General features: G+C 44.1%; 1 protein-coding gene across 9 annotated transcripts in view; it reads right to left on the reverse strand.

Annotated features, from left to right (window-relative positions):
* Positions 1–13,057, reverse strand: part of KALRN (kalirin RhoGEF kinase) — a 435,213-nt gene that overhangs the window by 76,458 nt on the left and 345,698 nt on the right. For 7 of the 9 annotated variants that reach the window (XM_072341566.1, XM_072341565.1, XM_072341561.1 and 4 more), the window contains 2 exons: positions 2,897–2,926; positions 1,158–1,404 (listed from right to left, as the gene is read on the reverse strand). In XM_072341566.1, the coding sequence (XP_072197667.1) occupies positions 1,158–1,404; positions 2,897–2,926 (277 nt within the window). The remainder of the gene's footprint in view (positions 1–1,157; positions 1,405–2,896; positions 2,927–13,057) is intronic. The other 2 variants (XM_072341563.1, XM_072341570.1) reach the window with 1 other exon arrangement.

Raw genomic sequence — 13,057 nt, forward strand, 5'->3', positions numbered from 1 at the left:
TGCTCCAGGTGTGGCAGGTCTGAGTGACATGGACACGCTGGAGTTTGCACCTTAGGCAGTGGGGACAGCCAGCATTTCTCCTCCTCCCTCCTATGCTTTTTAAGGCAAAATGACTCTGGGCCCTTTGCAGTGCCCTGTTTGTTCCCTGCTCCCTGCCTGCAGGGAGTGCTTTTTCTCAAAACAAGCAAAACCACCAAGCTTAACTTGTCCAAATGCAGAAGGATCAAGTTCTACTTTCCCTAATGCAAAGAGAAAAAAATAAACAACCTCATGAAGCCAGTAGAAGCTGCAGGTTTGACGCAGGGAGCGGGATGATAGGAGCCATTCCCCTTGCCCTAACTGTGACAGGAACACAGCCCTGAGGGGACCTGCTCTGCACACCCTGAATGGAGCAGGTCCCACTTCAGCAACATGGGGCACCTCCTGCATCTCTGGCTGCACGGATGTGATGCATGAGACACACAATGCTCAGAACATGACACCAATTGAATAGGCCACAGACACCACCGAAGACAAACAATATTTCACCATTCAGTGCAGGTGTTTGTAGGAAAGGGCAGGTCATTTCCATGCAAACTGACGTCAAGGCCCAGCCTCTCAGGGTGATACGTGTTTTGTCACACTCTGATTGTAACACCTGCTTTACCTCTTGTACCGTACCAGTACACTCACCACCTCCAGTTCACCAGTCAGCCTGGTGTGCCAGTACTCACTGGTGGCTTGTTTGCAATCATAGGTGGGCAGTGGGGATATAGCAAAAGACCACGCATTAATGTGCACAGTGGAATGCATAAAATAACACGTCCACAATTTAGGGCATGCTGTGTGCATGCACAGCATTCTTTTTCCCCCACGTTGGCTTTTTCCCCCTCCATCTCAGCTTCTAGGCACTGGAAGCAATTCTTGTGTCTTATTTTTATCCTGCATCTCAACACGGTAACAACTGCCACACAGAAAAAGACACAGATGTACAAACATTGATTCATGGGATGGAGCTGGGCTGGTGCTGTGCTGACTCACAGAGACCCAGTAACAAAACTCACTCATGACTACACGGTCCTTTGCCCACGTTGACTGCCAAAGCAGCCCAAGCAGCTTACAAGATACAAAAGGGGAAATCCAAAACAGTCCAAAACACCTGTCAGGCTGTCGCCTACCTTTTCCTGAAGGGAAGAAGCAATCCATCTCCACGCTGCTGCGGGAATGGGAAATGCAGAGAGCGCTGCTGGGGACCAGGCCTTCCTGCGGTGGGCTCCGCTCCGTGGTCCTCACCAAACACCAGCCTGGCCTTTCGCTCGGCCTCTCCAGCAGCTCCACCGTCTGCCCCACCTGAATGCTCAGCTCGCTGCTGTGGCCCGCCGTGAAGTCCTGGAGCACCACGGTTAGTTCACACCCTCCAGACAACTGCCCAGGTTCAAGGGAAAAAAAAAAAAAATAAATAGAGTAGGAATAGGAGTTAGAGAGGGCAGAATGAAAGCAATCATCTTTGCATCATATTTACACTGGCAAAGGCAGGCTTTGTGCTCCTCAGAAGCCAAGTTAATCATTTCTTTTGCCAAAGTTCAACGTGTTGTGACCCTTGTTTCCTTTCCTTCTTACTCATTCTGTTGGGCCTGAGTAAGAAATCAAAGCTACCCACCCCATGGCCTCTTGAATACCACAATTTTCTAGCTGGGGGTGCCCATCAGAAGCTTTGCATTTTTTCTCTTTAGTTTCTGGGGTGCCTTTCTAGCCTGGCACTAGCCCAGCCAACAGCCTTGGCACTGTGCCTCATGGCAGAACAAATCCAGCTCCCTCTTGCAGCACAAGGCAGACACATTCCCAGATGCCACCACACAGTGAGGATACAGCTACCACTTTCTGCAGGACAAAAAACATTGCCCTCTTCTTCCCAAACTTGCTCTAAGGTCCTTCTGAGAGATTAGGGGATCCTGATGGGGCAGATCAGAACAGCTCCTCCCACACTGTCTGATGGAAAACAGAGGTGTAACTATATAAACCAAGAGCGACTGATTATACTCTGACTTCCAGGATTTGTATCCAAGAATAAATGTATCGTTTTACATCCATACTGAGCGCTGGCAACCTGCTGCTTTCCTTCAGTCTCACACCCTGCGATATGCAAGGAACAATACTGGTCTCTGTTTAACCTTGGTCTCTGTATAACCCGAGACTGGATAGAAGCATTTGTGTATAGAGCAGAACAAAGCAGGGAAAGCGACTGCACAGGCAGCACAGCTAACAAAGCTTGTTTTCTTACAGATTTGGATCTCAGGGTTGGATTTGCAGGTGTCTAAACAGGTGTGAGCACAAATCTGGATTGCTTGCTGCCTGCCTATCATTAGGGGCCCTCATCTGGGTTCGTCTCTATGTGCTGCCTGCTTCCTGGAACATGCAGGATCCTTTGAGCCCCTTATTCTAGTATAAAATTTGATTGAATTAGTTCACTGATTCAAAAGGTACTGAGCAGCAACCAAGCGGATTCAAAAGCCTGTAATATCACAAACCTCACTTGGGATACAAAGCTAAAGACCGGTGCGTTATAAAATGTTTTTAAATAAGCCACTTGCAAATCCAACTGAGCTGAGAGAATTGTTGTACAATGCCTACTATCTATGTGAACTCAGTGCGAAGTGGGATCTGCTCATCAGCTGGAATGGGTGAGCCTCTTAGAAGTGCAAACCCATTTCTACAGACAGACATCACTCTCGAGCTGTACAGCCTCCAAATCCCTTACTGCAGGCCAGGCAGTCTCAAATGCACACTCCCATGGGAACAGCACTCAATGGCACAGAGGTTTGTGTATCTTATGAGGCAGGCATGAAAAGAAATCCCGTTCACAGTTGCGATATGTATGATTAGAGAAAGGGGTCAGTGGACAAGGACTGGTTCTCACCTGTCCTGTGTCTCTGCCGTAGACGAAATGCTAGATTGGGGGAAGAAGAAGGAAATAATTCTCTGAAAGATTATTTGTAAATAGATAGAAAAAGAAAAAATCAACCAAACCAAACAAACCGTGGCAGCTGTTGGAGGCCATTCAGACACAGTGCTACCATTAATCCTTGCAGAAAGAGCTCAGTGAGCTGATGGAACATACAAGAGATCAATTTGTCAAACTCTGACATGCTCTTCTTGTAACTGGAACACACACAGCTATTGAAAGTATAAGATATTGCTATAATATTTGCTAAGGTTTCTTTGCTGTGGGATAATTTGAGAATTACAGTGGTTTTTTTTTCTGATCCATTATGGGATGCGATCTGGTATGGTATATTTAAGACACAAGAAAAATGCAAGAGACAAAACTGAAAGCACTGCCGTGCCCTGCACTAAAGTACCACTAGGTGTCCGTGTTTGCCATCACACCGCAAACTAACTCTGCGGTGAATTCACTCCTCTTGGCTTCAGGCAGGGGCTCGGTAGGCGCGGTTGTGCTGCAGCAGGGCAAGCAGCAGCAGGCTCAAATGCGAGCCCTCAGTCCATCGTTTCAAAAGGACAGAGAATGTGCTGCAGCCCACTCCAAACCTGGGGGTCCTTGCCCTCCCCTCCCCAGGTAGCTGAGCACCTGTGACACAGTGTATGGCTCGATGAGGGCAGCAGCTGTAAGCAATACCCCAGAGGAGGCAGGTGTGCTCCATGACCTGCAGGTGCCATCTAGTCCCAAGCTCCTGGTTCTCCCTATCTCATTAAAAATAGCTTTTTAGCACGATGAGAACTGGAAGTGATCAGCCCCTCTAGCAGCCTGTTGTCAGCTCACTGCTGGAGGAACAGTGATGCTGTATGTACAATGATTTATTTGTAGGGAAAGACCCTAACTTTGGCAGGAGAAATTATGCAGGGACCCTTTACAGGTGTGGTTAGCCCAGGTGGGGGCCCACAGATGATTTTTAGGTGCTGATCACAAAGAACAGAAAGAAAATGTCTTCCTTTTGCAAAGGGCTGCCTGGTATTCACTGTGTCTATTCTGTGTCTTATATACCACCACACCACAAAGAACACGTACTGACCAAATTAACCCACAGCAAAGCAATCTCTCTATAGAAAGACTGTATTACGCTATCATGTATACAATTTATCAGTCATTGAGGAATAATACGCATACACCTGCTTCTTGATGATAGAAATCCTTTCACCTATGAAGTGTTCTCCAAGCTATTAATGGCTTAATTTGTTTTTGGAGAGCAACTTCCCAATTTCAGAGAAGGATATCACAGTTTTCTTTCCCTCTGGGCATGCAACAGATGGGCTGCTGCTTTCTCACACGGATTGCATTTGGTTTGGAAAAAGAAAGAATATAGAACACACTCAAAGCGGTACTTCACAGGTAAATGGCTTCATATTTTAGCATATAATATTCACTATTATCGTTCTTGTGATAAAATTGACCATTAAAACCATTGGGTGGATACGCTTAAAACCCAGACAGCAGTCTGCCTGTGTGCTGTACAGCCAAATCCACAAGACATTAAAATAAAAGCAGTGATACAGCAGGTCTTTGCAGAGCACAAGGCAAAACTGAAAGATCTGACACTGGGACAAATGGAATGAATTACACAGAAAGCAATGGCTTGAAAAGCAGTAAGAAAAGGAAATGCAGAATGAAATAGCGAAATGCTAGATGGAATCACTGAATAGAATCTTAGGTAGGACGAGACCTCTAAGATCATCTAGTCCTACCGCACACCTGCTCTGTGTCACCAATGTGGGTAGGGACCCACCCACCCAACAACTGAAAGTTACCCTATCTGCTGCACAACATTGCTCCCAAAACTCTAAACATCGATGGGGGCCTTCTATGTAACATACTGACCCTGATAAATGAGTTTTGTTGTGATTTACACGAGATGTTTTTCTTTTGGGAGCACCCAGCTGAGTGCTTATCAGCCTTGGGAGCATGAAGTACAAGCCACCAAAAGGTCCCAGACAAGGACATGTCCTTCTTGGGGGGACATCCAGGCTGCTCCAGAGATCAGCAGGCACCAGTTAGTGCAGAATGACTGTGTGATGGTATTTCCTGTGTCACAGCATGTGTGCACGGCCACCGCTGCATCTGTTCAGTTTTCAGCCATCAAACAGCAGCCAGAGGAAGCAAGGCTGAACACCAGAGGCACATTTATCATTATAGTGCAGATGGAAAAGACCTACCAGGTCACAAGTTGTCCTTCCTTCCTGCTAGAATAGATGTTAACTAGTACTAAATCCACTTTGGTTTAAAAGAAAAGGGGAATTAATAGCTCCCTGATGGGGTAAGCAGGGGGTTTTGAAGATGGTCTCTTGAGAAGGACGCTCTGAACACTACTTAAATGTGTGAATTGCAGTGGATCTCACACTGATTCTGAAACATAAGTCCAAGCTCAGGGAGACTGACAACTGGTAATAGAGATATTGCAGTGCTTGTGCTAGTGTAAATGGATAAATAGCTGCTACCCCAGCAGAAGTAGCAGCATCACAGTGGTTGTTCCTCCAAGGGTACAGAACACTGGTGTATATGATCTTCCCTTCTGTGACACAAAGCCATTATTAAGGTTTAGTCTTTTTGTAATTAAGGTATTAAGTTTGTAAGAGAGGCTCATACACCACACTGTGACATGTAAGGGCACATAAACGAGCAGACCCAGCTACCTGCAGTGCTCATGGTAGTCCCTGTGAGCTGTGCATAGACAGGGCTTCAGTGCTGCCAGCTGCTCTATGACAGCTCTGGTCAGACACTGCTCATACCAGCCTGCCATTTGTCCACTTAAGGACTTGCAGCTGCTAAAGATGCTCTGACAGTATGCAATGCACAACTATTCTCTCATGCAATATTAACCTGTTTAAAAAGACATTTTACTATAAAGAACCATACCTAGCTCCACTCTATACTAAATTATCCAGTGTACTTTGCTTTTAAAATTGCTGTATCTTATCATTTCTTTATATGAATCTCTTTTTCCTTTTTCTGCTCCTTGAATGCTTCTATCTCCTTATATTTCCCACTTGAAACCACAGAATCAGCAGTGCACAGCACCTGAAGATGGAGGTAAGAACCAAGACATTTCAGGTAGGCATGTAGTTATTTGTGCCAAGCCGACATGTAATTTTCATTCAAAGAAGCAGCAACAGAGAACAAATCCATCACGGTATGGAGAGTCACTGAGAGCATTTAGGGATTTTAAAATATGCCAGCATCATTGTAGAAATGCACACTCGCTGGTTATTTACATATATTCAATAGCACACAGAGCTCTGCTCGTTCAAACAAAGCGTTCTGTGTAGCTCCGCTCTGCGCTCTAATATAAATTGCTAGCTTGCTGTTGCTTGTAGGCTTCCTGCCCATCTGCTTTTGGATGACAGCCAGTTTTGGATAGAAGCATTTAGTCACCATAAACAGCCGATTTCAAGAGAGTGAGAGCGGCAGCAGGAGAAAGAATGGGATTTGCATCCTTATCAAGAGATTACAAAGAAGTGAATAAGACCACTTAGGCGCCGATTCTGTCTGCACTGAAATAAACCCAGAGTTGTCACTCTAGCTGGGAGGCAGGCACTAAAAAATGTAACCCTCATAGAGTTCTTTGTGAAAATTTCTGTAATTCCATAGAGATTTTCTTATTGCTGGTTAGGGAGAGAGACATCAAATCCAGAAGAAGCCTTTGAGGAATTCCGGTACTGGAGTGCGAACACTTACGTTCCTACCTGTAAAAGTGCTGCACCTCTGTGGGATGCTGAGCTGAGAGCTCTGGCACTTCTGGTGAGTGCCTCATTGCATGGGTATGGAGGTGTTTCTGCGGGTACAGAATGTGTTTTAGAAGCTGAGAGCTCCTGAATAATCCACAGTGGTTGGCAAAATTGTTCCAGATTGAGCTCATTTCAGAAGTCTGATGGAGAATACTTGGCTTATCTCCTCATCCTTGGGTCCCTATACCCATTTGCACTTAAGCCAGAGATGGTGCTTCCTACCCCTTGTTCTGTCCAGTTGAAGAGGATTGCTTCCTGAGCTTCGCAGGGAGGTTTCTTTGTATTTAAGCCATTAGTCAGACACATGGTGGGGCTGATGGTGGCAACCTGTAGCCCTAATGTACTAGTTTTGCTTCTCTCAGCAAGGAGATAACAAGAGGCATCTGGATGCTTGGCATTCTATAAATCAAGATACAGTATGTTATTCCACAGCAGAAAGAAGAGAGAGACTTGGCACTTGGTACATATAAATATGCTAACAGGAAGGAAATCTGGTGTTACAGTTTCAAATAGAACAACTCTTTTATGTCCGGCAGATCTTGCTGGAGTCCTTACTGGACAACCATATCCTGGCTGTGCTGGACTTTGGAACTCCAGCATATACTGACATGTGCAGAACAGCTTGAATGGAACAGCCTGCATTATTTCTGGAGCCTTTTTTCCCAGAAATTAAGATTACAGCAAGCCAAAATTAAACAGCACATGCACCATAAGAAGCACTCCTGAAGATAGAGGAGACCAGACTCCATTTCACCCAACAAACTGAAGCACAGAATCAGTTTGACCTTTTAAGACTGTAGGTATTCTCATGGCACTTGGCTTAAGAGAGCTGATACCTGGATCCTGTTCCCTTCCCTGGAGAAGTACAAAATGGAACAGATACCACTTGTGTTTCCTCAATGAAACAGCCAGCATGACTAGCTCCAAACCCATCTGCAACCAGTGGTAGCATCAAAAGAAACCACAAATACACCATTTTTCAGGGACATTAGCTCCACAAAATGGCTAAGGCTGGGAACAGAGAAACCAAAAACACAATGAAGGATTTAAAGGTTTTTCTCCAAATGGTTAAATTCACAGAACAGATGTTTTATATAAAGTGACTTTAATTGGAAGGATAATTCAAATGATGCCTGAGCCATATGGTCCTGTAAGTCTGACTCCCCTCTGCCTTGGCCAGCTTGGCATCCCTTGCCTCTTCCGAGTCGTTTCCTTTTTACAGATTTAATAGCTACTATTTTTCATCTTTATTGTGGGTCCATAGGTCCCATTACTGTAAGTCAGAGCCTTAGGCCACAAATTAACTCAAAGGTGGATTTAGATAAGTTGCTCTTAATAATTTTCAGTAGATTGGTCAAATAGACCATGGAGGCAAAAGCATCTAAGATTACAGAGAATTCATCCGGAGGAGTGGTGGTAGTGAATGGTGTCTACCTCAAAGCTGCCCTGGGAAGGCCTGGCCGTTCATGGCACATCTTCATGCCCCTTTTCCCCTTAAAGACTTCATGCTGAGAGTTAATAATGCTTCTGGTCAATTAAAATCATGCTTTGAGGGTCCTGGCCCCTGGCTGGGTGAGGTGGTTGCAGTTGTCTGGCAGCAGCATGGAGAGAGGCAGGCAACCCCACAGGCTGCTTTTCCTCCCTCACAGCCTATTCCCTATAATGCCCATAGTTTATGTCTGTTATATTAATGTCCTAACAATATGCTCCAGCTCAGTGTTGCCACTAATTACCAAGTAAAAGCACACAACTGCTGCTTCAAATAGAATGCAGGAATGAGTGCTGTATGAAGCAGTACCCACTTTGAGCAGGAGAGTTTGCAAAGGGGCTGCATGATCATGCCCTCAGTCAGTGCTTGGTTCTGGGGAAAGAAGATCTCTTAGGATGTGATTACTTGTGTTTGAGTCCTCCCTGCTGCTCGCCTCATCCACTGCACCCACAGAGCCTTTTCAGCATTGCTGCATCATTTTCAGCCATCATGATGGGCTGCAGCTTGAGGCTGAGCAGTTAAATCCTGGGACTTTCATTCTGCTCTCCATAATACCGCTATTTACTCGAAGTGACCTCATTTTCCAAGTGATGTAAGAGGGTGCACGATCGAGCCTGGCACGTCTAAGCAGATGTTTTTAGTGGACACAGAAACAGCATTATGAAACAAAAATATTGCCTAAAACCTGAGCAGCACAAGAGATTACAATGGCTTTTATGCAGATCAGCTTACCTAAAACTGTGTTGAAAGGGCTTTGGCTGCAGTCATATGCTTCCCTTTCTGAACTGAAAGGCTGCCACATGTACCACTGTAATGTAGCCCCCAAAGGAACTGCAACTGCGGGTTTAGAATTTTATCAGTTTCAGTCTCTTTGATAGAGTTACTGGAGTGTTCCCAGAGGGCACTCCTCACATAAAATTCTTCCTCTCTAAAGTACAATAACAAAAAGTGGTCGCACCCTCTTTTTGTTTTGTTTTAGTTTCTAACAAGGTAATGAATTCCACTGCCTACAAGAGTATAGATTCAAAGGGTTTGACAGTCAATCTGACTTGCTTCGTTTCAGCTGAAAGGAAATACTCATTGACTTTGCCATTTACATTTGCTGTCTTCTCACATTATCAGGCAGGCCTAACTATGGATCGATGAAGTCCAGCACAATCAAGTAAAAGACTGAGGGGAGCCTAAAAGAACTTCCTATGTTCACTTATCACAGGATGAAACAAATAATAAGGTCTACTGATAAGCACAGTCCCTTCTCCTCCTTCGTTTCTTCCAGTGAAGACACATCAGACCAAATACTCCACCCTAATTCACTTTGAGGTAAGTTTAGAGTTGGAGAACTCTAAAACAAAGAAATAAATGATAAATTTCTGCTCTGCTTTTCTTAAACTCCACGTAGTGAGTGCTACTCTTCGAACCCACAGCCTGTCTTCCATACACATGTACACACCATTAACATTATATTAATTGAAACCACTTAAGCTGAATAGCTTGCAAGACACTTCCTTGGCTGGATATCTCCTTTTCCAGTCAGAAAATTATGTTCTCTTAATAAATTCCATTTTACTAATTCATTATTTCTTCATCTATGCTCTAAGATTCTTGGCATAAGCATCTGTTTCCTTTCATAAAACGCAAGCACATTTTGGACAAGAATGATAATGATAAATAATAAGTAAGCAATTTCCTCCATCTAAAGCAATACAGTAGCAGAACTGTCTTCCCAAGCCTCATTAACCCCTATCCAACCTGAAGAAATGACAGCTGAAATGCTCTGGTCGCCAGGATGAGTCCTAAATGGAGAGAAAACATGCTTGAACTTAGAGAATGAACCTAGACTTCACTGAAAGAAAAATGATTTTGCTGTGGCATCACCACTTAAAACACTGTAACTATGAGCTGGTGGCTCTTTCAATGATAAATTTCCAGAAGAAAATGATGAAAACACATGTAAAACATCCTTTCATTCTCAGAGCTCACACACAAGGCCTTAGTGAGTAGTGACCCTATTAAGAACATGTACATAATTTATCATGGTATGCTCTGTTTCCTTCTCTCCCTTCTGATTCCTTATCTATCCCTCCAGCAAAAAAGGGTCTCTTTATCACACTGCTTCATATTGTACCGTAACTAACGTCTGGATTGATCCCCAGTGCCAATAAATGAATATGCCTCTCTCCTATATCAAAGGTATTCACAAGGTGTAGGTGCATGGGAAACAAAAAACACACAATGAGAATCTGAAAAGTCTAATTCATGACATAGAAATTTGGTCCTAGAGAACCTGCTCACATCTCATTGGTAACAAGAGCAAAAGGAGTATCTCCAAAACTAACTACATTTTGCCATGCCTCAGTTTCCCTAGCAGAGGTAGGAAGAACTGAGTCTTATTTCAAGAATGGCTATAAAGCCTTCTTCTCAACTTCCACAGCCACAAAGTGCCCAAATAATGTTAAATGATACTACCATGACTTCAGATCACATGAAATAACCATTTCTGTCTGGCTGTTACCTCTGAAATAGCTGGAACAGAGTAGGAAAAAAAAGTAAAAAATAGAGGAATATTCAGCATTTTCCAAACTGAAGCCAAAGTGCTTTACAGCTCTTTGTAGGCACTTCTGGAGCATTTACACATTCTCACCATAACAACAGTAATACGAATCTAAGTGAGCCATATTTCCCTCATTGGAAGGGCAATTTCTTCTTCTTCAGAAACAAAAAGACTATCACTGAGCTTTATTGTACCTCCTTGAAACTTGTCAGCCCTTTTCCATCATCCATCTCAACTAGGATGCCATGGGTTACCAGGTGAACACTCTCCTCATTCTTTGGCCATTTGGAAACTTACTGCCCCAGACTGCTCTGTCCTGCAAAGATTTCTTCTCTGGCTACATACATTTGTTTTCTATTTGAGTAGTAACTGTCATTTACACTGACTGCCTCCATTCTCCTTTTCTGATCACCCGATGTCATTTTACGACATGCCTTTCCCTCAGCTTTAATTCCACTGTACAACCCAATGTAATTTGAATCATCATTCACATCACAGGCTTTTCTTCTCTTACAGCCATAGGATTTAGCAATTATCACGTTACCAAATAGCTTAGATGTGCAACGGTTGTAAATTCATATTTTAGCCACTGTCACAAAAACAGCACCAGCCACTGACACAGAGCAATTACTTCACTGACTGAAAGTCTACTGCAGCCACGTCATCCAGGCATGCGATTTTGACTGCTCACATGAACAGTTCAGCACAAATAACTGCTTTCTCTACAAAAAAAACCCCAACTTTCTTGTGGAAAGGTCGTGCGTTTAAGAAACTGTGACAGCATTTTTTTAATTACTAGAAATGGGAAGGTGGTCATCAGAGCACTGGATGATGAGAAGAAGGGGTTCATCTAACAAAGCGTTGCCAGACAACACCACCAAACACAAAAGCATCGCAGTGAAAAATTGGCAGGAAAACAGTCATTCCAAAAATGGGTTACAGCTTGTAGCTGTACGTGAAGGGTTGGCTTTCCTTTTTTATGGAAGTCTTTCTAGGAAGCTGCCTGGGTAAATACTACCAAACCCTGTACTCTCAAACAAAGCAAATACACCGAAGGAAGTTGGTGCTCCATGTTAGAGGCACAAGCCTGATCTCTACACCTTCCAAAAAGATACCCAGAGGGTTTGCAGAGCAGCGCTGACTGAATGCTTCTTAACCAGGGTTCTCTGTGACCACCAGCTCCAGCAGCATCTGCTCCCTGCATGAACCTACCACAGACCAGGACAACCACCCCAGGACTACAGTCACATTTTGTGAGCGTTCCCCCAAAGCTGTTTCAAATCAGGCATGGAAAATGAAAAAGCTGACATACCTTCCCCTCTGGCAGTTCAACAGGTGTGTGCTCTGCTAACTAACCCCGTCTCTGTGCCACTGCCACCTTAGACGTCATCGTTACTGGGCTGACAAAAGGTTTCCATGGCAAACCAGAAAGCTGATCTGTTATCTCCCCTTTTGGAGGAAACCGAAATGCCCTCTCTCCTGTGTTCTGCTAGAACCACCCATCTTTGTTTTGGCACATAGCACAGAGGGTGCATCGAAACACTGTGATTGAGTTCAGTTGTTTGTTGTCGGTTGCATCAGAGCAGAGGGGGCCTTGATAGAAAGGACAACAGATCATACCGAATGAGGACAAACTTTGAAGTGATGAACAAAAAACCCCACACAATAAAGTCACTTGATTCCCCTTTTAGCTGTAATTTATTACCTCTACTAGCAGGCATGGCCCGTAATAGTTAGCAGATGTTTGAAACATCTCATTTTGAACCTTGACTAAGATTAAAAAAGACTTCATACTGTTTAAAGAGCAGCTGCAGAATGAAATAAAGTTTCCTTCCTAACGTGACAGAAATGTTCATCCTAGCCTTAAACAAGGAGGACTGGTTTATACTCTGTAAATACTGAGGAAACTGAATTTCTGTGCACAGGCACCCACACATTATAAATTGTACATGCCTTTAATTTGCAGCAACTGATGTGAAATAAGCTCAGCAGAACAGGCTGGCCCAGCAGCTTGAATGCTTCATGGGATTTTGTGACAATGTGCCCCAAGGCAACAGTTTGCTGCAGGCGGGTGATGGGCAAAGCTTGGCCATGCACAGGAGGTTAGCAAAGTCAATGGGCCAAATGTCATGATTAACATCATTACTGCTGCACCAAGGGAGAGCCTAGCAGTCCTGCAAGCCTGGCTGTGGAAGCAGAACTGGAATAACATAAAGGAGCAATGCAGTATGTGTAATAACACCCATACATCCCCACCAGCTTACTGCCACGCTGGCTCCTTGCAAAACAAAGCACATTCTCCC

The sequence above is a fragment of the Excalfactoria chinensis genome, chromosome 7, assembly GCF_039878825.1.
Source record: "Excalfactoria chinensis isolate bCotChi1 chromosome 7, bCotChi1.hap2, whole genome shotgun sequence".
In the NCBI taxonomy this organism is placed as follows: Eukaryota; Metazoa; Chordata; class Aves; order Galliformes; family Phasianidae; genus Excalfactoria; species Excalfactoria chinensis.